General features: G+C 44.1%; 2 protein-coding genes and 2 pseudogenes across 2 annotated transcripts in view; 3 read left to right on the forward strand and 1 right to left on the reverse strand.

The window, feature by feature from the left end:
• ZBTB41 (zinc finger and BTB domain containing 41) overlaps window positions 1-7,501 on the reverse strand; it is a 33,464-nt gene extending 25,963 nt beyond the window's left edge. Inside the window, exons 1-2 of the mRNA XM_039883639.1 lie at window positions 6,351-7,501; window positions 422-629 (exon numbers count right to left, since the gene is read on the reverse strand). Of these exons, the coding sequence (XP_039739573.1) occupies window positions 422-629; window positions 6,351-7,446 (1,304 nt within the window). The 5' untranslated portion in view covers window positions 7,447-7,501. The remainder of the gene's footprint in view (window positions 1-421; window positions 630-6,350) is intronic.
• Window positions 5,248-5,369, forward strand: LOC120619371 (uncharacterized; annotated as a pseudogene).
• A 9,044-nt stretch (window positions 7,502-16,545) lies between the features above and the next one.
• CRB1 (crumbs cell polarity complex component 1) overlaps window positions 16,546-27,089 on the forward strand; it is an 84,803-nt gene continuing 74,259 nt past the window's right edge. The window contains 1 exon segment of the mRNA XM_039883641.1: window positions 16,546-16,615. Within this exon segment, the coding sequence (XP_039739575.1) occupies window positions 16,546-16,615 (70 nt within the window).
• LOC120619365 (uncharacterized) lies at window positions 19,122-19,237 on the forward strand (annotated as a pseudogene).

The raw sequence follows: 27,089 nt of genomic DNA on the forward strand, positions 1-27,089 counted from the left end.
TAGATTTAAATGGGTAAACTGTACTAAATAATTCTTTCTCTCACGAATTTTTATTTTATAAACAAAAGACAAACTTGAGCACGAGCAGTAAGTTTCCCAGGGTTCTAAAACCACATTTTTCGAAAAGATACTTGCCAAAACCCAACACGCAAACAAACCAGGATAACCAAATGCTGCAGCCTACATTTCCATAGTACAGATGGAGGATCTTGTTCCAACATCGAGGACTTCACGGCGACAGCACTAATAAAAAATGTGAACAAACTACCACTTCCGGCTGTGCTTAATAAATTTAGAGACTGCAGGATGCTAAGCGAAGACAGCGCTGGAGACGAGTGAGCTCGCCACGGGTTTGTGGCCTGCCACACGCTTCCGCTGGAAGGCACGGTGAGGCCCACGGAGGGAGCGAGGTGACACTTGCCTCTTAATGTGCTTGGCTAACGTCTTCTTGCTGGCGTGGAGCTTATCACAGCGAGGGCACCTGTGCTCCTTCTTAGGGACCTCTGTGTCAGCGCTGTGCTTCTTCCTGTGGACAGTCAGGTTAGACTTTGTGGAATAGCGCTGGTGACAGACATCACACTCAAAGGGCTTCTCACCTGTGTGCACACGTGTGTGGCTCTCATACTTCCCTACAAAAGCAGAGAAATTAAAATTAAATCCAGGGCATTTGCCACGTAGTGATTGAAATCTGACAGTAAGAGTGAGAGCTAGTGATTAACAGCCTGCTGTACACCCCGCCACACACACACACACACACACACACACACACACAGTGAGTTTACCTGAATACGTAACTTTGCTAACCCTCAGAGACTTACCGCTCTGAGCTTACTGCTTGAAATACACCTGTCCTCAAAAACATGGGCCGCCACCTCTCTACTGTGTTCAAGGGATGCGGTCCAACCCGGACTTTACTGGGGGACGAGTGTTCTTGCATGTCTCGAGGTGGAATCTGGGACTTCTCACAGGCATCGTAAATAACGAGTAGGTTTTATAAAACGCGTTAAGCTACGTCACCGTTTAGCTCAGAGTTCTGCAAACCACAGGTCTTGAGTGTTCGTAAAATCAGTCCTCTGGGCTGTGACTGACGTGGGACAGAACGGAGTAGAACATGCCAGAGTACGTTCACACTGGCTTCATGAAAGTTTTGCTTTGATGTACGTATGAACACATATTTGTTAAGATGTATATTATGTCAGGCACACTTGTGGGAAAACACAAGAAAAAACAAATCAAGAGTATATAGTCTTATTGTTGAATACTAACTCGTAAGAGATTTTTGGAAATGGGGATCAACTGTATGTGTTTACCATAGATGCTCAAGACTGAGCGATAACTGGTCAACCCCGGATGCCTAAAGCTCTTGATTTTTATATCCAAGTGAACAGAACAGCAACTTAATAAAAATCTTAAAGTTCAAGAAAATTTTTCACCAAATCTTTTTTATTTTCTATGAAATGACTTTGCTGGAAAGATATCAAATTAACGATTAGTAGCATCCTCCCTTTATTTAAAGAAATTCTTGCTTTCGAGTAAAAGTTAAGTTACGTGTAGTTGAATGGCATGACTCTCGAAATGGCAGTGTAATTAAAAGTCGGAACCGCTTCGACTATTAAACTTCCATTTTCCCACAGACAGGTAGACTTAATAAGACTTAACCAATAGCCAAGATTAAAAAGATAATAATAATTTAAAATAAATTCAGCAAAGTCCAATTAAAACACACAAATTGGAATAACGCATTATAACATTAAGAATCTCTAAAGTAAAACGGCTTTTTTGTTGTTATTAGTTTGAGTTGGCGCACAGAGGCGCTGCAGGGTCTGAAGCTCCACGGAGCTGAGTCTCTGAACAATGGCAGACGCACAGCTTCCGAGGGAACGGGGTGACCTAAGAATCAGATACATCTCCGGGAGTGAGCGGGAAAAAATGTTTACTCTCCAAAGAATTCTCATGTTCAAATCGATTGGTAGGAGGCTGTCCGTGATGGGTGCGGGGAGGGGGGTGCTATTCAGCATAAACACACTCAACGGCTACATCTTCTTCTTTTTTTATGGGGTAGGAGGAATTCGATAACAATGTATAAATCAAAAGGTTCACTACGCACTCATGAAATAACGTTTCGATCAGAAAAAATAGTATCCCTTCAGAGACTACTAAACTAGGCCCGTCACTCCTAATCAACAACAGAAAGCACGTAATAGTAAGAAATTTCATCCACAGAATTTTTCTGAACTAAATCCCAATACGAATTGTGTCCCAAATCAGTAGACACACACTAAAGATATTTTCGCGTGAAAAACTTGACCTTGTGCTTAGGAATTTATTATTCCCCATATGAGTCATGCAAAATTATCATCATCAGATTTTGTATGCAGATCTTATAGAGAGAAACATCACCAAATTAGCTCATTATACATCTGATATTGCTAAATCTTAAATCAGACCTTGGATTTATTCATATGGTGACCCCTGAAGTATACTTAACTAACATATTTAAGCTTAAAGCAGAAAACTGGGCCGCTGCTGTAACACCCCTCTGCTGAAAACCAAGTGGTCTTCAAGGTGGTCTCGTGAGCCACAATTTTTTAAAAAGCTACAGAACACTTTCTACTTCTAGGAGAGCTTATAAATTAATCCAAGGAAAGATTTTACTTCCCAGTAAGAACAATATAAAAAAATAAGTGAATCAAATCTTCCCTCACCCCATCCATCATCTGCTCCCCATTTTTGCCTCCTCGCCACTAGGTTTTTGGTACAGGGGAGAAGCTCGGGGGACTCTTGTTTGTTTGCTTGAGAACAGGCTGGGAAGGACAGCTGGTGGCCCAAGGAAAAAATACGACTGGATAGGGAGCCTCCCTCCAAGCACCTATTAAATACTTCGGAACAGATGGAAGGTCCACAGTCACGGACCCACAGTGGCTGACTGCACACTGCGGAGCTAGCGGTTCTGGCTGACCCTCAGAGCTTCTCCATTCTCTCAGAAGCCCACTCCCAGGCAGCGAAGTTAGAAGCTGACAGGGAAGCCCAACGGGCTTCTTACGAGTCCAAAGTCAAGTCAGGTACCTCGGTTCAATTAAACAAGAGCTTACTGAAGACTTAGTATTTGGCATTTCCTGGGGTATCGCAAAGGATGTTAACCCAAAGTAAGACAATGAACTTGAAGGCTCACAATCTAACTAACGATAAATCACCAAAACACCGAGGTGGACATTTTCAATCTTATGGCAGGCCTGTGGGTGATGTGAGGAGGGTTCCTGGAAAATGGCCCCTGGACTGGGGTTTTTTCTTGAACATTCCTGACAGGAACGATCGAGGAGGACATTGAAGAAACACGTCTTCTCCTTCCACATGGTTTCATTCTACGCGGCGCCGCCCACGTGGCCCGCGTTCAGGGCGGCTGACTCTCCCGCCCGGCCCCCTCCCGCAGGCCCGCCCGACACCTCCTCCTCCTGGTCCAGGCCCGCGACATCCTTCCGGTCCTTTCCTCGTCTCCGTGACCTTTCCGCAACTGCGGTGGGCTCCCATTTCCTTGGTCGGCGCCTCTTCAGGGTCCCATCACTTTCCGGGTGACATCTACACCCTTCCGCACAGCACGCAAAGCATCGGAAATGTGGTCTCTGGCTTCCGGCCAGCCCTCGCTTCTTGTCCGTTTCATGGCGCCTCCTTGCCCCCCTGGAAATCGCCCACCCGGGGCCATCTCAGAACACGACGTACACCCCAATGTCTCTGCACCTGCCGGGCCTTCCGCCTCGTAAACCCCTCCCTCTTCTTCAGGTCCCGCCTCACTTCTGCCTGCTCCGTGAACCCTCCCCTGACCCAGTCCGTCCTCCGTACTTATCCTGATAAGATCATCTTTATTGCAAATGTAACTGTGTGTTTACACGTACTCATTACATTCTCAGATTCTCGCGGACAGAGAGAACATGTCGCTTCATATCTGTTTAGCCGTATCTGGCGTATCAGAGACGCTCAACTATACGAGGCCGAATAAGAACAGCTAGCGCTCCTTGGATGCCTGAATTTCACAGATCTCAAGTGATGCACGGGACTATTCCACGCGATCCTCACCGTAACCCGTGGGAGAAGGTGCTATTAAACATCGCCTTGGCGTCTCCCCACTCTGCCTATGGGGGGAAATAAGCACGAATGGCTAATTAACTTGCCCAAGATCTGGCTGCAAAAATGCAGGCAGTCAGACAGCCCACGCCCCGTGCTTTCTTAACTGGTATGAAGACATCTCAGCCGCCACCTTTATGTACTGGGGAAAGGTATGCAGCCTCACTGAGGCTAAGCCACAGCAGGCTGAAAACAAGAGGGTAGAAAGTCAAACACGTTCAGAAAAGTGGGCTGGAAATAAGCCTACAATGGACCTATTTATTCCCACGTTATCCGGGCTGTCCTCGGTTTAAAAAGTTGCAAAATACCTTCCTCAGTATAAAAGGACTTTAAGTTTGAGCAATCTTTCCCCAAATGTGTGCAAAGAACTCTAGTTTGTTGGCACATTAAAAGAAGTATCCCAAAAGTGTCCTGTGACAGAATTATTTGAGGGAATGGCAGGCTGAGTAAAATTAACGAGTTTCTTTACTAGAGAACTGGACAGTTATTAGGATTGTGAATTATAGTAGATGGCTTTCCCAATCTTACCTGGACACAGAATCCCTCTCTCATAAAGCATCTCGCTGGCCTCATGTTCAACTGCATCGCTTGAGGTCTACGTGATGCCATTTGTCAGCTGGCCCCTTGCTCACTCATCTCAAGTCAAATTAGGTCAAGTTAAGGCAAACCCAGGAAGCATATGCTAAGGATACCAAGTCTAAGAAGCAGAATCTATTGGAAAAATGAAATGTTCTCAGGCATCTCAGTCAAAAAATGCCGTCCTCTTTAACCCCGAGGGCTGCCGACGGCTCTGCACGAGCATTTACCCAGCCTGCGTCTGAGAGGTTCGCCTTCACATGATGCTCCTCCAACTGACTGAGATACTCAAGAAAAGTTGTCTCATTCATGTTTGTACAGAGCCTCCCGGCAAACGGAGTAGTAAATTATTAAACTAGATCGTCAAAAGCGTTCTGATTTGGAGTGAAAAATATTCAGAGGCACGACAAAAAGCAAACGGAGGTTACCTCTGTTAAGGCTATCATGGGTACGATCTCATTTTTGAAAGCAACTGATTTCCAATACCTCACAAAACCGATTTCCACCTATACCAACACCACAAGTGACTCGACACTACAGTACACATGAGGAGTCTCCGGCCACACTGGCCTGAACGCGCCTGGTCCCGTCTGCTCTCGGAAGCTAAGCAGGGTCGGGCCTGGTTAGTAGTACTTGGATGGGAGACCACCTAGGAAGACCAGGTGCTGTAGGCGTAAAAAAAATAGAAAATAAGGGATTGCAAGCTGACAAGGTCCTTGCAATCTGTGAGGTCAACCAAAGATTGCCTCGCCTCAAAAAAAAAAAACCACACATGAGGATACATTGAACTGAGTAAGTAATTTTCCAAGGTCAAACTGCAGTTAAAGGTCCCTTTATCATCACATGTGGCAGGATATATGTCACGATTTCGTAACTTTGATTCATGGGGAAAGAGCTTAATCGTTGCAATTTAAAAGTTCACGTTAGAGCAGTTCATATATAAGACATCTCCAAAAGTCATTTCACTAGCAAAAATTAGATCTCTTGAAATCATATACTCGCTGACATGTTTTTAACTTGAGATGAAAGACCACATGTCCTACCCATACTTTTCTAATAAGAGAAAAGTTGATTTATTCATTATTATAACAATCAAAGAACACCTCCTAAAGTCTCTACCTACAAAGTTAAATTAGTTTCATTCTCAACTACATAGTAGTCTAACCTGAAACATTTCCATTGTAATCTGAAACATCCCGATGGTAAACAGTACCAGACACTAGAAAAGTAACTATTTCTAACTCACATTACCACGTTCAAGGGCGAAGAGTATACAAATTATCCAACTGAATCTAATATAACCTAATTCAATTTCTTTGACCCCAAAATAGCACTTATCTGTTAGATTAAAATAGCATGTAGATGAAAGCTCTACATCCATAATCATACTATGCTGGAGTTTTTCGAAACGAATACATCAACTAATTATCTGTCACCTACTGTCGGGACGTGAGAAAGAGAAAAGCTAATACTTGAATTCATTCGTGAATCACAACGAATTTAAACCGACAGGCTAAAACACTGAAAATCAAATGTCCAGCCTAGTTAAGCATTCTTTTCAACACTCACTTCCGGAGTGTCGTTTTAAATGACCACCTGGACCGCGCCTGAAAAGTCAAGTCCCTGGAGACAGAAAACGGGCTTCCTTTTCTTACCTATTCGGTCAAATGTCTTGTCACACTTGGGACACTGCAGGATTTTCTTGCTGCTGTTCTGCAGGACGACGGGGGTCAGGCCGCCGCGGAAGGGCCCCGCCGAGTCGCCGGCCTCGGCCTCGTCGCCCGCGTCGCGCGGCTCCTTGTCGCTCTGCTCCGCGGCGTCCGAGGACTCGTCCAGCTCGTCCTCCTCGGCGTTGTACTCGCTGCCCGCGTCCTCGGAGTCGATGCCCTCCGACTTCTCCTGCTCGAAATGCTCCTGGTTCAAACTGTCCGAGCCGTCGCCGCTGGCCTGATCCTCGTCGCTGGTGTCGTCGAACTTGACCGGGCACTTGCGATTCCTTTGTGACCTCCGCGTGGAAAAACTTCTCTCCAGCATTTTTAGCCCATGTTTCTTCCCCAGCAGGAGCGGCCGGTGCGTCTTCGCCAGGTGGTTCTCCAGGGACTTCTTGTAGCAGAAGTGCCGGCTGCAGAACCCGCACTGGTGACGCGACACGAGTCCCCCCGCGGCCTCGGGCGGCGCCGCGCCCGTCAGCTCGGACTGCAGCGCCGCCGCGCTCTCGTTATTGAGCAGCTTGACCGCATCGATGATGTCCAGAAACTTGGCGGCCTCTAGAACCAGCGGGATTTCGTACTTGTACACGAAGAACTCCGACGTGTAGAGAAACTCGAGCAGGTGCTGGAACACGGAGTGCGGGACGTGGTCCAGGGTGACGACATCCGTGCCGGGGTTCTTGCTCAGGCACGCGTGGAAGTAGCTGCTGCCCACGGCCACCACCACTTTGTGCGCGCTGAACTCGCGGCCCTCGACGACGATCAGCAGGTCGCAGAAGGACGGCTGCTTCTGCCTGTCGTCGTTCAGGTACTTGAGCAGGTTCCTGTTGTACTGGAGGGAGCTCAGCAGCCGCCTCTGGTCGGGGGCCGGCGGCAGCGGCGCGTGGCGGGGGCGCAGCGCTTCGGGGCTCGGCGCCTCTGCGCGCGGCGCGAAGGCGGCTCGCTCGCGCTCCAGCGCCGCGGGGCCCTCCGACGACGCCCTGCGACAGCCCAGACGGATCTTCTCGTCGAGATCTGCAGCAAGCCTTCGCCTCTTCTTCATTGCAGTGCGCCGGCTCCGGAACGCGGACCTTCATAGGCGGCCGCCGCGCGGGGTCACGGGCGGNAAGTTTTTTGTCTTGTTAGGTTCCTTTTCCCCAGTCCTTTGGCTAAAGAGAGCAGGTTTTTGCTGGAGGGTTTGTTGTTTTTTTTTTTGGCCTGCATCCATTGGTATTTCTGAATTTCTGAATTGCTGGCTCCTTCGGTTCTAAGTTAGGACGTATGAGTCCAAAGCAAAACGCCCCAAACACAAAGAGCTTATTATGGTGTCATTTTTTGAGCCCCGAGCCTATTAGCCAGTCCGCTTTCTTCTCTCTGTCATCCAGTCTCCTTACATTTGCTTCACACATAATGTCCAGGGCTTTTAAAACTGTCATTAGCAGAAGGAACAAGGAAAAGTATGTCCACTCCATTTTCCTGGACAAGGTCCCAAGAATATTTTCAGATTTTTAAGGGGTTGGAAAAGAGCAAAAGAAGAAGAAAATTTCATGAAACCTGAGACTGATGTGGAATTTGAAATTCAGTGTCTAAAAATGAAGTTTTAAGGATCTATGGCTGCTTTTTTTTTTTTTTTTTTGAGACAATGGTAGTGTGTGAAGTAGCTGCATCACAGACTGCATGGTTTGCAAACCCTGAAATGAAATATTTACGAAATTGATCTGCTGGATCACAGAAGGGAGTGGATCATCATCAACAGAGCTTTTCATTAAAAAAAGCTGAGCAGAGGACGTCCTCCACCAAAACTGGAGGAGGGAAGGACGGGTACTGATATTTTATACAAAAAACAATAATTTTTTATTTCATCAATCCGAAGAAGTACTTTTTTGCACATTTTAACCTCTCTGGCGTGACTTACGATCAATACCTTGTCACAGTTTAATAGATGGCAGTTTTTCTTTCTTAGCGATATGTAAAATGATGATGACGTCTCAGGTTTAATGAAACGTGTGATTGGCTGGAGCCATCACAAATAAATCCCTGCACAGTTAAGAATATATATGCCTTGGCGTTTAAGCCAGAAGCGACTCAGGTTATACCGACTAACTTCTTAGACGTTGACCTCAGAGTCGCTCTTTAATTCTTGTTAGTGCAAAGCCTTTTTCGCTTGCAATTTTTTTCCAATGAAACCATTTTCTGACAAAGTCTGGTATACATATTCTTCATATATTTTCTGTCAAAATGTTTCCCGAGAAGCTTGACTTCTTCCAAAATTTTTTTTCTTCTTCCGATTATACATTTCTGTGTAGTTGTAACTTCTGTTTGCAGGTCAGAATCCTATGACCAAGGCTGTCATTGTCATAACGTGGACCACTCCTAATCCTAAGAGTCAAAAATAACAAGTCCAGAAGTAAATTTGAAAGGCACAATGCAAGATGCCTATTTCCCACTTATCTAAACTTTCAAGGGCACTTAGCAGTTAGAAGAAGATTATAAGTACAGACAGATTTCATGATTAGAAGGTTCATTAGTAAGAAGGTACAGAATACTAATCACAAGACTTTCATTTGCACTGACAAGGTCCGACCCAGCCAGCCTTCATCAGTGACGGTGGAATTGCTCCCTCGTGGCAGCGACCACAGGCAAGGCAGAGAAAACATGTTTTTCACGGAGGAATTCATCAAAAGTAAGCAGAACCGTATCACACACCATTGCTTTCAAGGACTCCCCAGAGAGCAGCCAGCTTCGGAATCAGTGTGTTTGGTCTGTAAAATGCGAAAATGCTCAGGGGGAGTTTGCATGAGAAAGGAAAACAGTTTAAATCTTGCAGCTCAGGGGAAAAACAACCATCGCGTGAATCTGCACCTTAAATAATCGAATTGCCCACGAGCGGGTGCTTCCGCCCAGATTAAATCTATAAGCACAGGAGTATACTCGGCTCCTATGCAGTAATTGTAAGTGTTGCAAACTCTTGGAAATGTTTTCATTTTTTTTAATATTGGGACACCAAAAAGATTACCGTATTAATATTAGTTTTAAGCCTGGAAGAATGTTTTCACATTATAATTATAAATGTGTCTTTCCACGAAAGTCACAGTTTTCAACAAAATACGCCCTCATCATATGAAAGCATTTTCTGAAGAATGATTAAGTCCCCAGAACTATGCTCGGGGCCTGTTAAGGGCAAAAGCGAGCTCTGCCCATGTCCCCTCTGCAAAGGGCTCACCGCTCACGTTATAAATTGAGCAAAAACAGATAACTGGAAATTATATAAAACAAAGTATAACTGAGTGGGAAGCACCCACGCTCTGGAGTCAGACAAATCTGACTTTGAGTCCTTTTAATTACGTAGCTGCCCTGGGCGCCAGTCTCCTGGTCTGTGAGATAGGACAATACTAACGCCCAGGGTTGGGATGAGTGTCAGGTGAATGGCGATCATTGTAACCGACTCCAAATTGTGTGGTAAATATTCCAAATATAGAAATGTTTGAGAGAAGGAGAGAAGGAGATCCAGACATGAGCAAAAGCCTCCTGGGGTCGAACGCCATTGATAGAAAGGTTTTCAAGTGAAGCGATTTCACCCGTCCTCCTGGCTGTCCACTTGGTGGCCCTCACCTCCACATCAATGTTTAACATGATTTCCATAAAATACGATCGCAGCCAGTATTTACTGAGAAATCGAAGCACAGATGCCACGTTGCTTTCTATTTTGTTATTCTCCTTGGAGAAATGGTGCTCCGATCACGCTCCGTCAGATGTCCCATCACAGGCCTGCCCCACAGGCTGTGGAACCCCGAGCGGTCACTTGATACGTGCGTGAACGGACATGGCCGTGCTCGGATAAAACTCGATGAACGCAGAAATGCGGATTCCATAGAATGGTTACATTTTGCGTGTCACGAAATAGTCTATTTAAATTTCTTTCGACCATTTACAAATGTAAAAACCCATCCTTAGCTTGCAGATGGTATAAAAACCAGCAGGCGTTTAGAGCTGGTTTGCAGACTACAGTTTGCATCCCCCCAACCCCCACCCCCGGCCCTAAATGGCCACAGTTCCTGTTATCCAGACGATCCCACTTTATCCGTCATATCACAGCCGGAATTTCCATTCTGAAGTTCAAACCGCTAATCCGATCACACCCGTCCTTCTCGTGATCCTGCGGACTCTCCAGAGCCTCAGCGATGCCTTCCAGGCCAAGACACCTGCTTCGCTTCGCTCCCTCGGACACGCCTTTCGCTTCCTCCGTGTCCGCATCCCTTGGCCGAGCCAATCCCAATTATTCGCCGATTCCACACATACATCTCTTACATTCTGCTCTCTCCTGGGTCCTGAACGCCTTCGCCACACTTTGGTGTCTGGCATCTTTTTTCCTTGGTCTTAAAAAGTCCGTTTAAAATGGCATCTCTTCCAGAAAATTGTCCCTGAATTTTCAAGCAGAATGAAGCACCTCTGCACTCCGTTTTCATAGCATGTTGGACACGTTTCAAACGTTTATCTCATTACATTATGATTCATTATATTCATGGTTGTCTACGCCGATTGTAACGTGTGCTCTTAATGTAAGGTTGGGCTCATTTGTCTCTGTTTTCGCAAAACCTGGTATATATTTGGGACTTCACAAATGACTTTGATGCCAAAAGGAAAGAATTCGATTTGAGTGCTCACATCCGCTATCCTTCACACAAAATTTGTTTTCTAAGGAAGGGAAAAAAATCATACACAGAACATTTGGGTGAGGAAAGTAATATATAGGCTTATTTTTTTATAAAGCAAAGAATCACTTGGTAAACACAAATTGACTATAAAATTTGTTTTGAATGTTTTTCTTAGTGGGTTTGAATTTTTAAGGTAACAGTTTCACTGGCTAAAACTATCAAGGTTTTAAAGAAATCACAGCTCTTCGTGCTGATAGCATCTACAGTCACTTCTGGGGAAGCCCAGTGAGGTCAAAATTCTACACCTGAGGTTTGGGAAGCTCCTTTCAGTAGTAAGCACCGAGGTACAGAAACAGTCTCAGAGTTCATCGCGAATGTGTGGAAACTCTCATGGCGCACAAGCTTCAGGCAACGAGTGATCCCAAGTCGGACCTCACAGCTCTCTCCATACCTCTCGGCTCACTCCTGGCTTCTCTTCCCCCACGGTGGGGCTAGACACATCTATTTATAGATCTGAGCGTAATTCATGGGAAGAAAGCTGCAGCACGTGTATTGGATAAAAAGCGTTCTGCAGGCTCGTGTACTCTCTGATCGTTCAGTGTGGATGGTCATCCAGGCTCCTCGAAGACCCGGGGCAGCCCACGCATCCCTCCGCACTCCTTTGCCTTCCTTTGTCATGAGCGAGGCTCACAAAATTCTAAGCCGTCGTTATTTATAGCAAGATATAAGAAAACATACTATAGGGTGCTGAAGGCTTTAGTCGACCGAGTTTAGAAATTCATACCGATGTCGAGGGTGACGACTACACAGAACCATCCGTGTTCTTTTCTTGGGAGTGTCACAGTGATTTATGATGTAAACAGGGATATATATTTTTTTCCTCATCATCTTCTCTCTCCTACTCGAATCCCAGGTTCTGTTGTGGTTTCTTCTTCTCTGTGCTGGCCATAACAGGATTTGAAGGAGCAAAGGGGCCTCATCTGTTTTAATTTCTGATCAGGGACAGAGATGAACTAGAGCCAGGACTGTCGCCTGACCTCTGTAAATTAGTTTTTATGAAGATATCTTTATATATCTTTAAATGAAATACGATGATTTCTAAAGGCAATCACAGGGATTGAATAAAAGAAGTTCATATATGCCAATAAATTGAGGAACCGCTGGACCGTTTTATGTCACATCGCAAATGTATAATATTTGCGTTCTCCCGACATCTCTAGACGATATCTCGCAGTTACACTGTCACAGAACTTACTAACACAAACATTTTTAATATATCCGATAATTTTATGCTGGGCCTTTTCCTCTATGGGGACTTTTTTCCACACGTCCCAGCGGACAGCGATTTATTCACTGGGTTTTGTTGTTATCGATACTCGAGCTTGTCACGAAGTCTGCGTTAATACTTCTCTCTTTATGTGTCTAATGGGCGTGTGCTTCTTCTGCATCTTTCCCCCTTATCTGATGGCCGTGCCCTCGAGTCATTCGGAGGGGTTGTGTCTTTTCCGTTGGGTGTAGTTTAGCAGCACGTTACGGTAAATCCGGGTGCAGGGCCCCGCCGTAGACAGACCGCTCAGAGTCTCCCTCCCTGGGGTCGATGGTTAGAAGTCATTCATCTTAGGGCCTTATCCTGAGGAAATTACGTGATTCTGCCTGTCTTGACTCTGCACAGTCCCGTTCTATCAGACCCGTTCTGAGTTCTCATGTATTTTATGAGGCATTAAGTATTCTGCCAATAAATTCTTTTTTTTTTTTTTTAAGATTACCTGTTACCTATAATCTAAGAACTCTTGAGTTCATAGATGTGAATCTAGCCAAGAAAATGTTTATGAAGAGTCGATAGCTTCCAGTGGTTCACATCCTGGTTGGAACTGAGCGTTGGCGATTAGACGGAGCTCACAATCTAATGCATCTCAATGACTGGCACGTATGCCCGTTGGGGGAGAAGCCAGGATTCTAACCTGTAAGTCAGTTGCTTTGTTCTGCTCGCCTGACTGTGGTCACTAGGGAACTTCAAGCTGTAGACTCAGCCTGACAGAGCCGATGACATTTTTGCCAGAGCACTGTATGCTGGGAACCAGAATTAGCCTCGCTGCCCGTGGAATGTTCTCTCACATGTTTATCAAGCTTGATCTTTCTCCCTAATTCCTATCAAGCTTTTTTCGACACATTTGAGCTCCTGCCTGGGCTTGCAGATGTGTTTCTCTTTCCCCTTCTGGGCCCGAGTCCCTGTCTTGAGCACAATACGCGGGCCTGGAGCCCTGAATCCCCACGTGCATCATGTCAAAATTCTGTCCACTGTGACTCGGCCCAGTGCCTCATAGCACAACCGCTAGCTGAATTTCTGTTCTCAGGGGGCCGGCATGGAACCTCCTGGCTCCCGGCACGACACCTTATGTCACACTGCTATGGTACCAGCCAACCTCCCAGGAAAGCTCACAGAAACATGTTCTCTGTCCTGTATTCTATTTACATCGATCCATACCCTATAGATGTATATGTGTGCGTGTGTGTGTGTGTGTGTGTGCGCGTACGTATGCTTGTCACGGCAAAAGATTTTTATGTATATGACAATACATTTGATATTATCACATTCTTTCACATTTTTCACATTGCCTAACATTTAAACTCAAAATAACTCTACATCTCTTTGACTCTACTGTCTTCACTCAATATCCCAGTTTGCAAGGCCGGAAGCCTCTGTATTTTTACAGAAGTTCTGTTTTGTTCAGATACATACCTATCTCAGCGGGGTGGAGTGGAAGGGCAGAGCGCTGGCTGCTCCTCACCTGGAAGCCCCGTCTGTAGTTTTCATGTCCCCGAGGAGCATGATGAATAACCCAAGTGCCCACGCTGCTAAAAAGGACAGCTTTCCAGCCGCCTTAGTCTCTACAGAGGCCCCGTGGATCTACCTGGTCTCCTTGGATTCTGAGTCTTCTTTAGCACCCACGCTGCCTCTGCTTCAGCTCAGGTCCTCGCCACCCCTCCGAGGACTTAGGGCGACACCCTCGTCTCTGGTTACCAGGCTCCTCACCTGCCTTTTCCTAATCGCTGCTGTCTCAATGCGAGACTTATCTTCCTAAATGTAGGTCTGATTACGAATGGTTTCCTTCCTTCATACCGAGAGTTAACCTACCTCGATTCTGTGGTTTGCCGAGTCTTAGGAGCCGATGCCTTCCGTTCGCGCTAGAGTTTCTGCGATATCAGAATTTTTGCGGCTGCCTGGTCCGCCCAACCCCCTACGTCTCTCGTCCCACACGTGCTCCTGAAATACTCGCGCAGACCACTCTCCCGTGTTTCTTTGTCGTACTCGTACTCACGTTTAAAATGTAGCTTAACTATTACATCTTTCGTAAAGGTTTCCCGAATGGCCCCAAGTCTGACACGTGATAGCTACTCGCTCGTTTGTTTAGTGGTTATAGCCTCTTCATTTCCCCATATTCAAGATCAGCATATACAGTTCCTTCAAGCATTCTTTGCATAGCATGTTTTCCCAAACGTTTATTATCTTCCGATAACTTTTTTTTTGCGGAACTCTAAGTTTATCGGTCTCTTTGAGACATTCCTAACTAAACACGCTTCGCAGAAAGTTTTCTGATGCCATCAGAGTCTATGCCTTTAGCTAGTTATCCCGCCTCCAATCTATCGACTGGCTTTATATATTGTCATTCTCTTAGACTTGAGGTCCATGGTCGAGATTTTTATATATATATATATATATTAAAGAATTTTTTAAAAAAACAGCAGTTTTAGGCATATTTCAAAATCAAGAGAAAGATACAGAGATTTCTCATGTCCCCCCGCCCCCCACACCTCCAACACGTGCATAGCCTCCCCAGCATCACCAGCATCACTTACCAGAATGGTCCATTTTCACCAAGGATGACACTACAGCGACACCTCATAATCACCTGAGGTCCGTAGTTTACTGGAGGGCTCGCTCTTGGTGTCGTGTGTCCTGCGGGTGTGAACGAAAGCGCAGTGACATGTCCATCATTCTAATAACATACAGAGTACTTTCGCCACCCTTAAAATCCTCTGTGCTCTGCCTACTCACATCTCCCTGGGGGCTTTTATATAAAAACAAGTGTGAGATTAGATCGGTCCAGGATGTAGACTTCCCGGAGTGGGGTTATTGCAAAAAGCGTAAACGGATATGTAAGATTACATATGGAAAATAAATCTGAAGGGTTCGTTGAAGGAATAACGTTCTAGAAATCAACGAGGGGAGGTTCCAGTCCCAATAGTGACACGAACTCGCTCTGACTCCGGGCAGACGGGGTCATTGCTGTGCGTCTCAATCCTTCAACTGTAAAATGCAGGGATTAGAGTAAAATGTGAAAAGTGCCCCTGTCACCTGACTTAGTATGCTCTAATTGTTAAATTGCCCACATTAAATCATTTCCATCATAGGGGGAAATCTTTAAAAATAATAACCGTCGTAAACTCCATAAGAAATAAATAATTTTAAGTGGATAAACTTCACCACGGCATGGAAATCCCCCGGGACTAGGAGAGAGATTGACATTAGTAGAAAATATGAAGCTAACTATCAAAATCTTGTTCCCCGTTTAGAATCAGGTACAACAAATATAAAGATTTCAAAATATGTAAGTAGTGGACAGAGCTACCGAGCTTGTCATAAAATCCGTCACGTAAAAATTGTGACAAACGACCGGTTTCAACAGCGGATAAAGGCCACGAACTAGTAATCACTCCAGTCAGAAAGGAATGCATTCCAATTTTAACTCGTAGACGTTTCCACGAAGTATCCAAGAAAAAGATGATCTTGAGGACCTGAACAATTAAATCTGAAGGAAAACACTGTAGTGTGTGTGATAAGTCTATGTAAAAAAATAAGCCAACACGTTTGCATTCAACATTTACGGTAAAACAAAAATTCAGGAAATCTCAGAGGACATAAATGTCACGAACAGGGCATAAAACGGGCTCTGAGCGTATGGAAGAAAACTGCTTCTGCGTAACCGTCAGAACTCGTCCGTTCTATCAACAATAGAAATCTGGCTGAGTCAGGAGAGCACAGAGAAATCTATGCAGTCCGTGAATTGTGTTCCGAAGATGACCATTAGTGCAAGGCGGCCGGGGCATACTTTTCACAGTTGCTGGATCATCATAGTTGTGAGCCGAGACTGTATTAGAGTTGATGGAAGACACGAGCCTAACGTAGGTCTTTCTGAGGAGGCATTGTTCCTAGAAGAAATTGTGGAACAGACCTCAGAGGGAATGACTCCAGTCCAGCGAGAAACAAATCTGCACCAGGTTTGAAAAATCGCCCCATCCTCCCGTGTGAGTGAGATGCTAAGAAGCACAAGTGCTTTTTCAATCTAAGTCTCTGCGTTTTCTCTGAAGGTGCCGTAAGGGGCAGAGGTGGCACCTGGGGACTCGAGACACCCTCTCCCCCACTCCTTTCTGAGGTAGACAGGGCCCAGGAGCGGGACGGGGACGAGACCACCGGCGACCATCGCGCACGTCCTCTCAATGAGACCATGGTGTCTAAGGAGACTGACCACCTTCTCACTTTCTACCTCAGCTTCTTACTCCTCATCTGCACGGAAAGTAAGCCTCTCCCGTTTATTGAACTTTGGGTACTTTTCCTGGCTCCTAAGTATTTCTCGCAGATAGCGGATAAGCGTGGCATATCCTGTGGAGTAGAATGCTTAAACAAGAAACAAATTTGGCACGAGCAAGTGTCCCGTGTTAAACAGTTGGAGTGAATAGTTTTCCGATTCTGTGATTTCCAATCAGTCTGTAGATATAGAAGTTATTTCTTAGCCCTGAGAGCGGTGAGCAGGAGGTCGAAATGGCCGCATAGAAACTAAGGTATTTTGTTATATTTATACTCTTACGAAATCGATTTGGCAACTTATAACCGATATACTTTAAAAGGAAGATTATCGTAAGCTTTAATGCATTTTATTCCTGATACTGTGTATGCATCTTCACTTTTAAAGAACTTTGTATTCCAATGTTTGCTCTCAGAATCAAGGGGATCATCTTACTTTTCCCCTAAGGATAATGGTTCAAAGCTCCTCTTTTGCCAGAGAGAAACGGGCTCCCTTTCTACTGTACGTGCTACTATTTTATAAATGAAGATATTGTATTCCACAAAGTCCCCCAAATAAAAAGAAAGGTAATGTTTCTGGGATGATCTTGTCAGATGTACGGCAGCACTGATAATCAGAGACTTCTTGGCCCCAGTTCTGGGTTTATGAAGGACGGTGGCTACTGAACACATTGACAATGAAGACAGGCAGAGTGCGTGCTTGTCAAGGGGGCCATGTGATCTGTGTCTGTTGAATCTGAATATCAATAAGGCAAAGCCTAGAGCAGCTGCTGTTGAACAAGCGCACTTGGCACGGGCGTCGTGTAATCTGGGTCACCTTCTGTGCCTGCACCAGCGAGAGAGTTCCACGCACACTTTACCGCTGAGCCACGTCAGAGGTGGGCGGGTGGGAAGAGCAGTAGATGCTCTGGCATCTGTACCTGAAGGCGGTCACGGAGAAACCGAGTCAGGCTTTAAGGACAGGAACAGTAAAATAAATACCTGACTGCGGTGCATACACGCATAGAGGCAGAAGATTTTTTTTCCAGCGATGTTTTCGTTGGGGGAAAAAAAAAAGTCATTATGGAAATAGTTAGTTATCCTTCCTCCTTGAAACGTGCAGTGCGCCCCGGAACAGGAGTTATGTTGACATGGGCAGTTGAGCCGAGAGAGGCAGCCCAAGCAGCGAGGCGCATAAGATGCCGGGGGAAGTGAGTGTACAGGACATTGTCGAGCACCGAACTTTGCAATTTCCATGCAACATATTTGCCTCGGTTCACTTTTAAGGAAGCGAATGCGTCATGTGTAAAATATACATCTTTTTGTTGAGGGTCTCATAACCGTGAATCTATAATTATGCGCATATGGTCTATCTCTCTTCGAGTGGGTGATTTTGCCCGTAGACTCCAAATCGATACTTCGTCGTTATTTTGTTTATCCTCTTGTACAATATTTTTATTAGTTAAAAAAATAAATCTGAAGTCTTATCTCGTTTAATTTTTAAGGAGGCAGACTTTTCTCTGTGTTAACATATTTGCTGGCAAGACGTGATGGTTTTGCCTTCCTACTCAAAATACTTACCTGCAAAGTGGGGATGGCGATGACTTTCGATTACGTCGGGAGATTGTGAGAATTGGATAAAACAACGTGTGTGTGCAGCGCCCAGTGTGCTCTGCTGGCAGTCGTGGTCTTAACCTTGGACTGGCAGTGAAACCCGAGAGCCACCGTAGGCTTCAGCAAGCACCCAGTTCGGTCGTCTCTCAGGAAGCTTGCAAGACAAGCACCCTGGCACGTGACAGCACAGCGGTGATGTCGCGATGGCCAGACACAGCACCCAGGGTCCCAGTCACTGTGCGCATTGGGCGCGCGTAGCCACGGGGAACAAAGCTGACCAGGTACGTCAGCTCAGGGGAGCCATCAGCTCCAAGGTCCCTTCAAGCCACGTGGTTGTAACGGGTCGGTCACGTGCCCTCAGGGTCGTGTGAACGGCCCTCATTCTCCAGGACAGCTCCATTTCATCAGTTCCCAGTGCTCGTGAGTCACCAGTGCTTAGTCTGGTACACAGGCCTCTCATTCGTCTTGCACCTGGGATGGGTGAATTTCGAACTGTTCCTCATTTTCTGTTGCGAGACTGACAGTCGAACCTTCGGGCGTGGCCGACACTACAGAAAAGGCCAGAGAAACCGGTGGTAACCCTTTTCTGGGATAGGAAATGCTCAGACGCATAAACGCTCAGACGAATAAGTCACTGCATTTGTCTTTTAAAGACCGATCTATCAAATGTTCATTATAAGACGATACTTGTTTTAAAAAGAGAAGCTGCTTGGTTGGAATATTCTCTCGTCTTTTTGACGAGAAGAATTTCTCGTTTTCTGACACGATCATTGCTGACACCAGAGGTTCTCCCTATGCCTCTGTCAAAGTCCTTCCACGTCTGATAAAATTTAAACCTATCCCTTTCCAAATCCCTTCGTGTTACGGGTCAATGATTATCACAGAAGACTTTAAAAATTCAGCAGAGTCTACGGCCACGCCACCCTGAACAAGCCCGATCCCTCTGATCTCGGAAGCTAAGCAGGGTCGGGCCTGGTTAGTACTTGGATGGGAGACCGCCTAGGAAGACCAGGTGCCAGGCATGAAAAACCCTAAAAATAAAAAATAAATAAGGGGATAAATAAATAAATAATTCAGCGTAGTGGGATTGAGGGGTGGCGACAAGTTGTGGTTTTGAGCGTTGGTCGCTTAAATAGGTTGGGGGCGAAGGCCGTTGACGCGGGACTTGGGCGTTGAGCTGTGAAGAGTGATGTCTACATACACTGAGTGAGGCTCTCGTAGTAGGGCCTGACCTAGGCGGTAGTTGGGATAATTGGTTGAAGGGAGCAGAGAGGCGAAGCTCCATCTGCTCCGAGATCTTGGATTCTTGGATTCTAGGAAGATCGTGCGTTGAGATGTTGGCCAAACTACCACGAGGGGTCAGAGAGTGAAAAGAGAGATCGCGAAAGAAAGGGAGGGTAGGGGAAGAGACGGGTCACAGCGGCAGGAGGCCACGGCCTGCAGAGCAGAGGAGCCAGGGAGACGTTCCTCGCAGATGGGCCCTGGTGAGCCTCTCCCCAGACCCACAGTGACGAATGGATCTTTTGAGAGCGTCTGTTTTCGGATGCTCTGACCTGCAAACTCTAATTGCTTCTGCCCCCCATAATTCTGATCTCGCCCCAGAAACGTTGCTGCTTCTCTGATCCTACTGCTCTCTGGGCAGTAAAGCCATTCCAAGCACGAAGCCCAGGAGATCACAGGTGTTTTATTTCATTTCTAACACAATTCGTAGGTCTCTACTGTTTTCAATGCCTGGAAATCGTTTTATATTGCTCGCTTTTAAACGTTGTTTGTACCAGGAGGGCAAGTCGTGGGCCAGCTACTCTATCTTGAGCAGAATTGGACATTGCAGCTGTCCTTTGAAATTATGAAACACTCAGGAAGAGTTTCATAAACAAACAAAAAACCCCAAATCGGTTTAATAATGTGTTCATGTGTAAGAAGAATGCGATTCAAGACTAGGTAAGAAAGATATATTTTAAAAATAAATGTACTACCTAAGATTAAAGTGAGTCTGAGCTTTCAAGTTGGTTTAAGTAATCTCAGAAATGACTCAGTCGGTGACTCAATCACCAATAGCCAAACAAGTCTTCGATCCCACATAAGATGGTTTTAAATATTTCCTGGGTGCGCGTGTGCGTTATGTGCTATTTGACGCATATATACTGTTAATTACCGTCTTGTAACTACTTCGGAAAAAGTCTGGAGTCGACGATAAACACCATGTCAACGCAGTTCAGCCAAAGACTCGGTTTCAGAGAATTTTCTTCTCTCAGCATCGAAGTTATGCTTGAACAAAGCTAAAATAAGCACATGGGAAGCAAAAAGTGCTGAGGGTTACAAAAATCCACATGTGTGGAGAAAAGTATCATTAGCGACATTTAACTGTTCCGTACGCACAGAATCTCTAAGAATGGAGTTTCGCTTTATGAATATAAATACCACAAGCTGGACCAGCGAAGGAGAGAAGCATGAGAATCAATTTCCATATGTTTGCTTTCCGCCCTCCCCCCAAGTACTCGCTCCAGACTTTTCTAAAGAATGTATTTGTATTTAATTAAAAATAACCTTCAGGTACAATGAGTTGAGTCGTTCAGTTCGTACAAGGTAAGTTGCTCTTATCTGAATGATTCATTAGACGCATTTTTATGTTTGTTTTAGGTTCACTCTGGTACCCCGAAAATGGCCAACCCTCTTTTGAGTGATCTAAATGATTCCTTTTCAAATAAAATATCTAGGAAATGATAACGATTGTTCCCTGTGCTCGACATTCCCAAAAAAACCATGGTAGAGCTGAACCGAGATGAACAGCAGGGCGTAATGTTTATCCTGCCTTCACATGTGACTATCCGGCTGTGATTGGGCGACAAGCTTTTCCTACCCAATACACCACTGCTTTGGTTTTGATACAAGAAGGAATGCTAGAAGCTTCTAAGACCTTGCCCGGGGTGACAGAGGTTTGACACGTTACTGCCATCGTCATCGTCGCGTCCTCTTGTCTGCACAGGAGTTTTGTTTCAAAAAACTCCGATTCCGAACGAGTCCAAAGTTCTTAAAAATCATAAAATCCCAAAAAAACCCACATCTGCTGCTTAGTAACCGACAAGGCAATTTAATGTGATAAGTTGAAGTCTGAGGCAAGAAAGTAAAGAATAATTCCGTGTGGTTTAATTTATATAGACCGCTTTTTCACAAAACACTGCTAACATTTAAAATTGTAGGGAAAGAGAAGAATTAAATCGGTGGATATCAAAACACGATTTTTAAACACCATAGTATTTTAGGACCTAATAACATCTTATAAAAAAGTATTATAGGAAAGTACCTTATATATTTAATTCGATTTAAACAAGAGAAGACGACACCGTGCAAAGACATATATTCTATTGGGAAATTCCCCGAAATGTTCAATGGTGGTTTTAAAATCATGCAGAATGACAATTTTCACATCTGACTTTTATTACGTTGAGTCTGAATAGATGGAAATAAAGATCTGGTCACCAATTTAAAATCTGGTTTGGTTGTCTAACGATAATTTATTTTCTCTGTACGGTATGAATGAAATACCTTGGATCTCTTTATGGCTTGTAGGGTGACCTCATTTCCCCCTCGCCCTTCTTGCCCAGTAAATTTATTTACTTTTTTCCTCCTTTGTTTCCAGCAGCATAGAATCATTTAGAAGCAAAACTATCTTGGGGACAGGGAGAGCGGGGAGACTATGGCACATGGATAAAACACTAGCTTCCTGTCTTTTGGTGGTTACTATAGCAATAATCATGATGGGAGACTCTCAGCCGCCAGTGGTTTCTATAACAACATGATAGGGGGCTTTAGAAATGGACCGGAGGTAAATAGATTTTTCAGGGGTCTCTTAACCCCTTTTACACCATGGGATTAGCATCCTCTTAGAGGATAGAGATGAGCTGGCATATTTGATGGAAGCTTTAAGAATATTGCTTTTCTATTGTAAAGATTGAACGTTAGATTGTTCTATCAAGAGCTGGCTTTGGCTGATAAGATTTTCGATGCCTTCATTTCAAAAAATAATTGATAGCATCCTCATTCTATTTCGGTATCATGAAATCAAAACAGTCTTAAAGCTTCTGCTTTCATTGTAGTATCCCCAATGTAAGTAAATATCCCTCCCTGTAATGTCTGTTATTTCTCTCCTAGGTCACCCCAAGGCTCTCTCTCTAGCGAGACCTTGTGCACACCGTTATCACACCTGCTGGTGTCACTGGTGGATGGTGATCTTTCTGCTCTCATGAGTGGAGCCTGACTACTTATCCTTCGGGGTACTTTGAGTTAGGCCTGGTTCTCATTTGGCCTATAGCTCACTAGGTATTATACAAGAAAGTTTATTGAAATTGTTCTGAATTAATTCAGTTTTAACCTAGTAAAAAATGATGAAGAAAATGAAGGCTCTTATTTCATAAGTAAATGTCACTTAGAATCCCCTTATACCTGAAAGATCAATGAAAATATCTCCCGGAGTACGATACAGAAGTAGACGGTGGTAGGCTGGATATAATTTTTCAAGAGAAAACAACTACAGAAACCGTAAATTAAATCTAGAGAGATGAGAATATATAGTGCTTGGTTCAGTTCAGTAATGAGTTATTGATTATCTACTCTATGCAGGATATTAAAGGTATATACAATGATGAATAATATATGGGATCTATTTTACAAAATAAATTAGATCAAGGAAAACCACTTGGTGTCATGAAACAAAATATTAATTTACTTGTTAAATTTATTGCTTTGAAATTAATGAATCATTTCCTTTAATTCATCCTTCTTTTCCCACTGCCCCAAAATATTTTAAGCGCAAAGGCATGGCCCTGCCTTCCTTAAAAGAGATGATCGTGGACATATCCGAGCCAAGGTGATTTCGTCTAAGGTATGTCTTCACATGAAGTTCACGTCCATGCATTTTCTACCATAGAGCTGTCCTTATACTTTTATTGTTTTCTATTTACTTAAGCTGCCAATCCACACGTGAGATATTCAGAAAGATTTCGGCCACCACGGGTCTCCTCTGATTTTCAAACAGCACTGTGGCGTTTTCATTTCCCTGGCATTTCGTTCTCTGTAATGAAGCCTCAGCGTTCACTGTGTGTGCACTTGCCACAGCCTTCTGGGGCAGAGTTCGTCAAATGGGTCCCTGGGAGATCAAGACCCGTTCTCCGTGAGAATCACGGGGCTGTGCAGATGAGCCAAAGCATGTTTGCATTCAGCGAGGCCTTGCTCAGAACGCCATGTGCTAGGACCCACCGGGCAAGAAGCCATTCACCAGTTCTCCAGAATCTTAGCCAGGCCAAAGGCATGATGGCTTTGAACTTGCTGCACTCGATGCCATGGGCTTTGGGCTGAACAAAGAGAAAATGAAGTGTATTCACGATGCCTTCCAAGTTATCCAGTAACCACAGTAACCTGGGTTTTCCCCAAATCTGGTCCAGAACTCAGAGTGACCTGACAGAAACAAGTTACTCTCTTTCTGTTCAAGTGTAGTGAGCCATAAAGGGAACAGAACAAATCTCCCTGGGGTAAGACAAATTAATCAGCAAAGCAAACAATTGGCACGTATGTATTGCACCATTCAGGAGCTAGTGCTCAAAGTGTGATTGAACTGAATACACAGAACCCATCTACAGACACACTCAAGAGGGGTACATTATCATCCCTGAACTCAGAGTTCATTTGCTAAGAGTAAAGACAAGTCTCCATCCATGAAACAGAGGAGAATTTTGAAAACCCATAAGTACACGTGAAACTGTGTCTTAACGATGTAGGTTCTGTGGCTGCTCAGGCCAGGAGCCCAACGAGAAGGCTGAGCCACAGGAAGAGCCAGGGCAAGAGTATGTCTTGCATGAGGCTTCTCGTGGCTTACGATCTGAGCACACGTCATAATGAATAAACTCTTAGAACTTACTTCGAAATGTTTGTGTTCATGGCAACTCCTATAGTCATGTCGTAAAAAGACAATTTAATCTTGGAGGGCTAATAGCTTACTGACAGTCATAACCACTCATTGTTTTTCTAGGCCTTAGTTCTCCGTACAAAAATATGAGAAAACCGTCAAGATCTGCACTGTCCCGTAGCACGACCACCAGTCACGTGTGGCTTTTGAGCATTTGAAATGTGCCTTAGCTGGACTTGAGATGTGCTGTCAATGTAGAATACACGTGGGATTTTAGAGACATAGCATGGAAGAAAAGTAACTATCTCGTTCGTTTTGAATGCTAATTACGCATTGAAATGATAGCGTCTAAGTTATATTTGGTTAAGCAAGATATATTATTCAGGTTACTTTTACTCATTTGTTTTTCCTTTTTAATTATACTTTTTACTCGAAGACTTTGCTCTTACAGGGTAGCTGATGGACCAGCAGCAGCACCCCCATCCCAGGGAGCTTATTATAAATGCTGGCCCTCACACCTCACCCCAGAACCACTGAAGCCGAATTCGCAGTTAATGGGATCTTCTGTGGTTTGGGGGATCGATAAAGACGGGGTCCTGCCTATCGAGATAATCTTTTAGATGTTTCATTTTACAATTCTATCTCCTTTTCGTTTGGATTTATTCAAATAAATGTTTAGAAGTCTTGGCACCCTCATATCACGTATTAGCTACATAAAATGAGGCAAGTTATTTACCATTCCTGAACACCAATTCCTTACTTATGAGATGGCTATCATTCCTCCAACCTCATTGGTTTTCTGTAGGGATTAAACGAGACACTGAGGGTTATGTATGTATCCCTGGGAACCAATTAAATTAGAGGCACTTTTATAATATCAATCATAAAATTGAAAAATTAGATCATCCTAATTTTTTTCCATTCTCATATTGTTCTTACTATTTCAGTGGACGATGCGATGGGCTAAAGTTTGGAGGGCGGTTTTTATTTATTTTATCTATTTTGTTTAATTTTTTTCATTAACTTTAATTATATATAATATCCTTAACGTTTTGATAATTCTAGAAAATATAACTTTCAGGCCCCTTTTTAAAACAAAAGTGCCATGTAGCTACATCCTTCTGTACAATGGTTTCATAATTAATGCTGCAATGATATCTGTCGATCATCAGTCAATTAAAAAAAATTGGCTTTATGGAGTAAGGACAAACTTTTATTTTTCTTTCCATTGAAAACATTTTTAGCTTTCCTGTGGGGATTTCAGTTTGCTGGAGGCAAAGGAGCTAGTCAAACGTAGATCTAGTCCATAAAGTAAAAGCGGCCATTTAAAAGCCTGTCATTACCAACATATACACGGATTCTAATAAGGTCACAGATCCAGGCTTGATTAGCTTTAAATGAATTTAATGTCAAAGGAACATAATTAGACCCTCATTAAAATTTGCGATGAGTGACATTGAGTGAAAATGATCTTCACTATTTGCATTATTTAGTCATGTTCTCAGGTTGACAAAGGACAGGCGCCTTCTGCGCGGGGAGCGTGTGTGACTGCCGCCAGGGGCAGCAGGCACTTGGTCCAACAGCCTAACTCTAACGACAGAGACCCGACCCAGCCCAGAGATGGGTGATAACCATGGTTCCACCCACCCTTCCTTCCTCTTAACAAAAGATAGATTTGATTCTTCATATCAATAGAAACAAGGACCCGAGACAGAGATGGCTGGAGCGTCATATGGGGAGAAGGAGGTCGTAAATTCGAGAGAAAACACGAAGAATAGTTGGGGTAAGAGGAGATTTAAATAGAAATATATAAAACCAGGGTCGATATATACATGCATACACATACACAAAGTCTATACCGCGAGGCGACTCTTCGAGGCAAAGCTCGTGGCTTCGACAGTTAATACCCAAGAAATATTTACTGAGCTTTTGTCGTGCAGCAGTTGCTGAGGACAACAAAGCCCTATCAGACCCTTCAAACGGGTCAACCCTATCGCGACTCTCGCTTCGTCAGAAATTTCCCTGAGCCGAAAGTTTAAACGGCACTCAAGCTATACGGTGAGATGTTAACGATTTTCTTGTGAAAAACAGCCCCCGGAGAACAGGTTTAGGTCTAATCCGCATTTATCTCCGTTTGATTCTGAGCAAGCGTGGGTGCTTTATGGAGAAAATGCCTACGGCGTGTTGAATTAGTCCATCAACAGACTCTCTGGGTAAGGACACCCTTGGTTTGTGTTTTGTTTCTAAAACAAAGTTCCTGCACGAAAATGTGTTAGTGAATTGTCTTTTTTTTTTTTTTTTTGGTTAATATTGTTATATCGTTATTGCTAAATTTTCAGATTTCTCGATTGATGATTTTTATATCAGAGAATCACCTGTGTGTTTCATAAATAAATGCATTAAAACCACCGAGGACAAAGGAAGAAATACTGTTTGTGAAAATCTCTGAGAAGCTAAAATGCTCTTCCCTGAGCTCTCCTTGTAGTCTTTCATTGCTCTGAATAAATATCCTCCACCTTATAACTGAGCTCAATTACCAATATGGCTGTTTCCAAGTAGCTTGAATTATTAGAAAAGACACACATGCACAATAAATACATTCAATGTCTGGGCATCATTATCTTTAAAACTGGTCAAAATAGCTCATATATATGTATATATATGTGTGTGTATATATATGTATAATGTATATTTATATTAAAAATATACACACATATCTTTAGCACTCCAATACCAAAATAGCAAATACAAAAAGAATTGCCTACAGTAACTACATAAAAAATTTTATATTTTCTCTTGAAGAGAGATTTTCGAGCTGCTGCCGCTGACCCATAGGGCCCCTTGGAGATGCCTTCACAAAGAACAGGGGACTCAGTGACCAGCAGCAATGGTGGCTCCTGTCCTCCCAACCTGACCTGGGGCCACATTCTCATTTTGTGTGTTGGGATCATCACTTATGACATTTTCCTCAG

The sequence above is a fragment of the Pteropus medius genome, unplaced genomic scaffold (assembly GCF_902729225.1).
Source record: "Pteropus medius unplaced genomic scaffold, Ma_sr-lr_union100, whole genome shotgun sequence".
NCBI lineage: Eukaryota > Metazoa > Chordata > Mammalia > Chiroptera > Pteropodidae > Pteropus > Pteropus medius.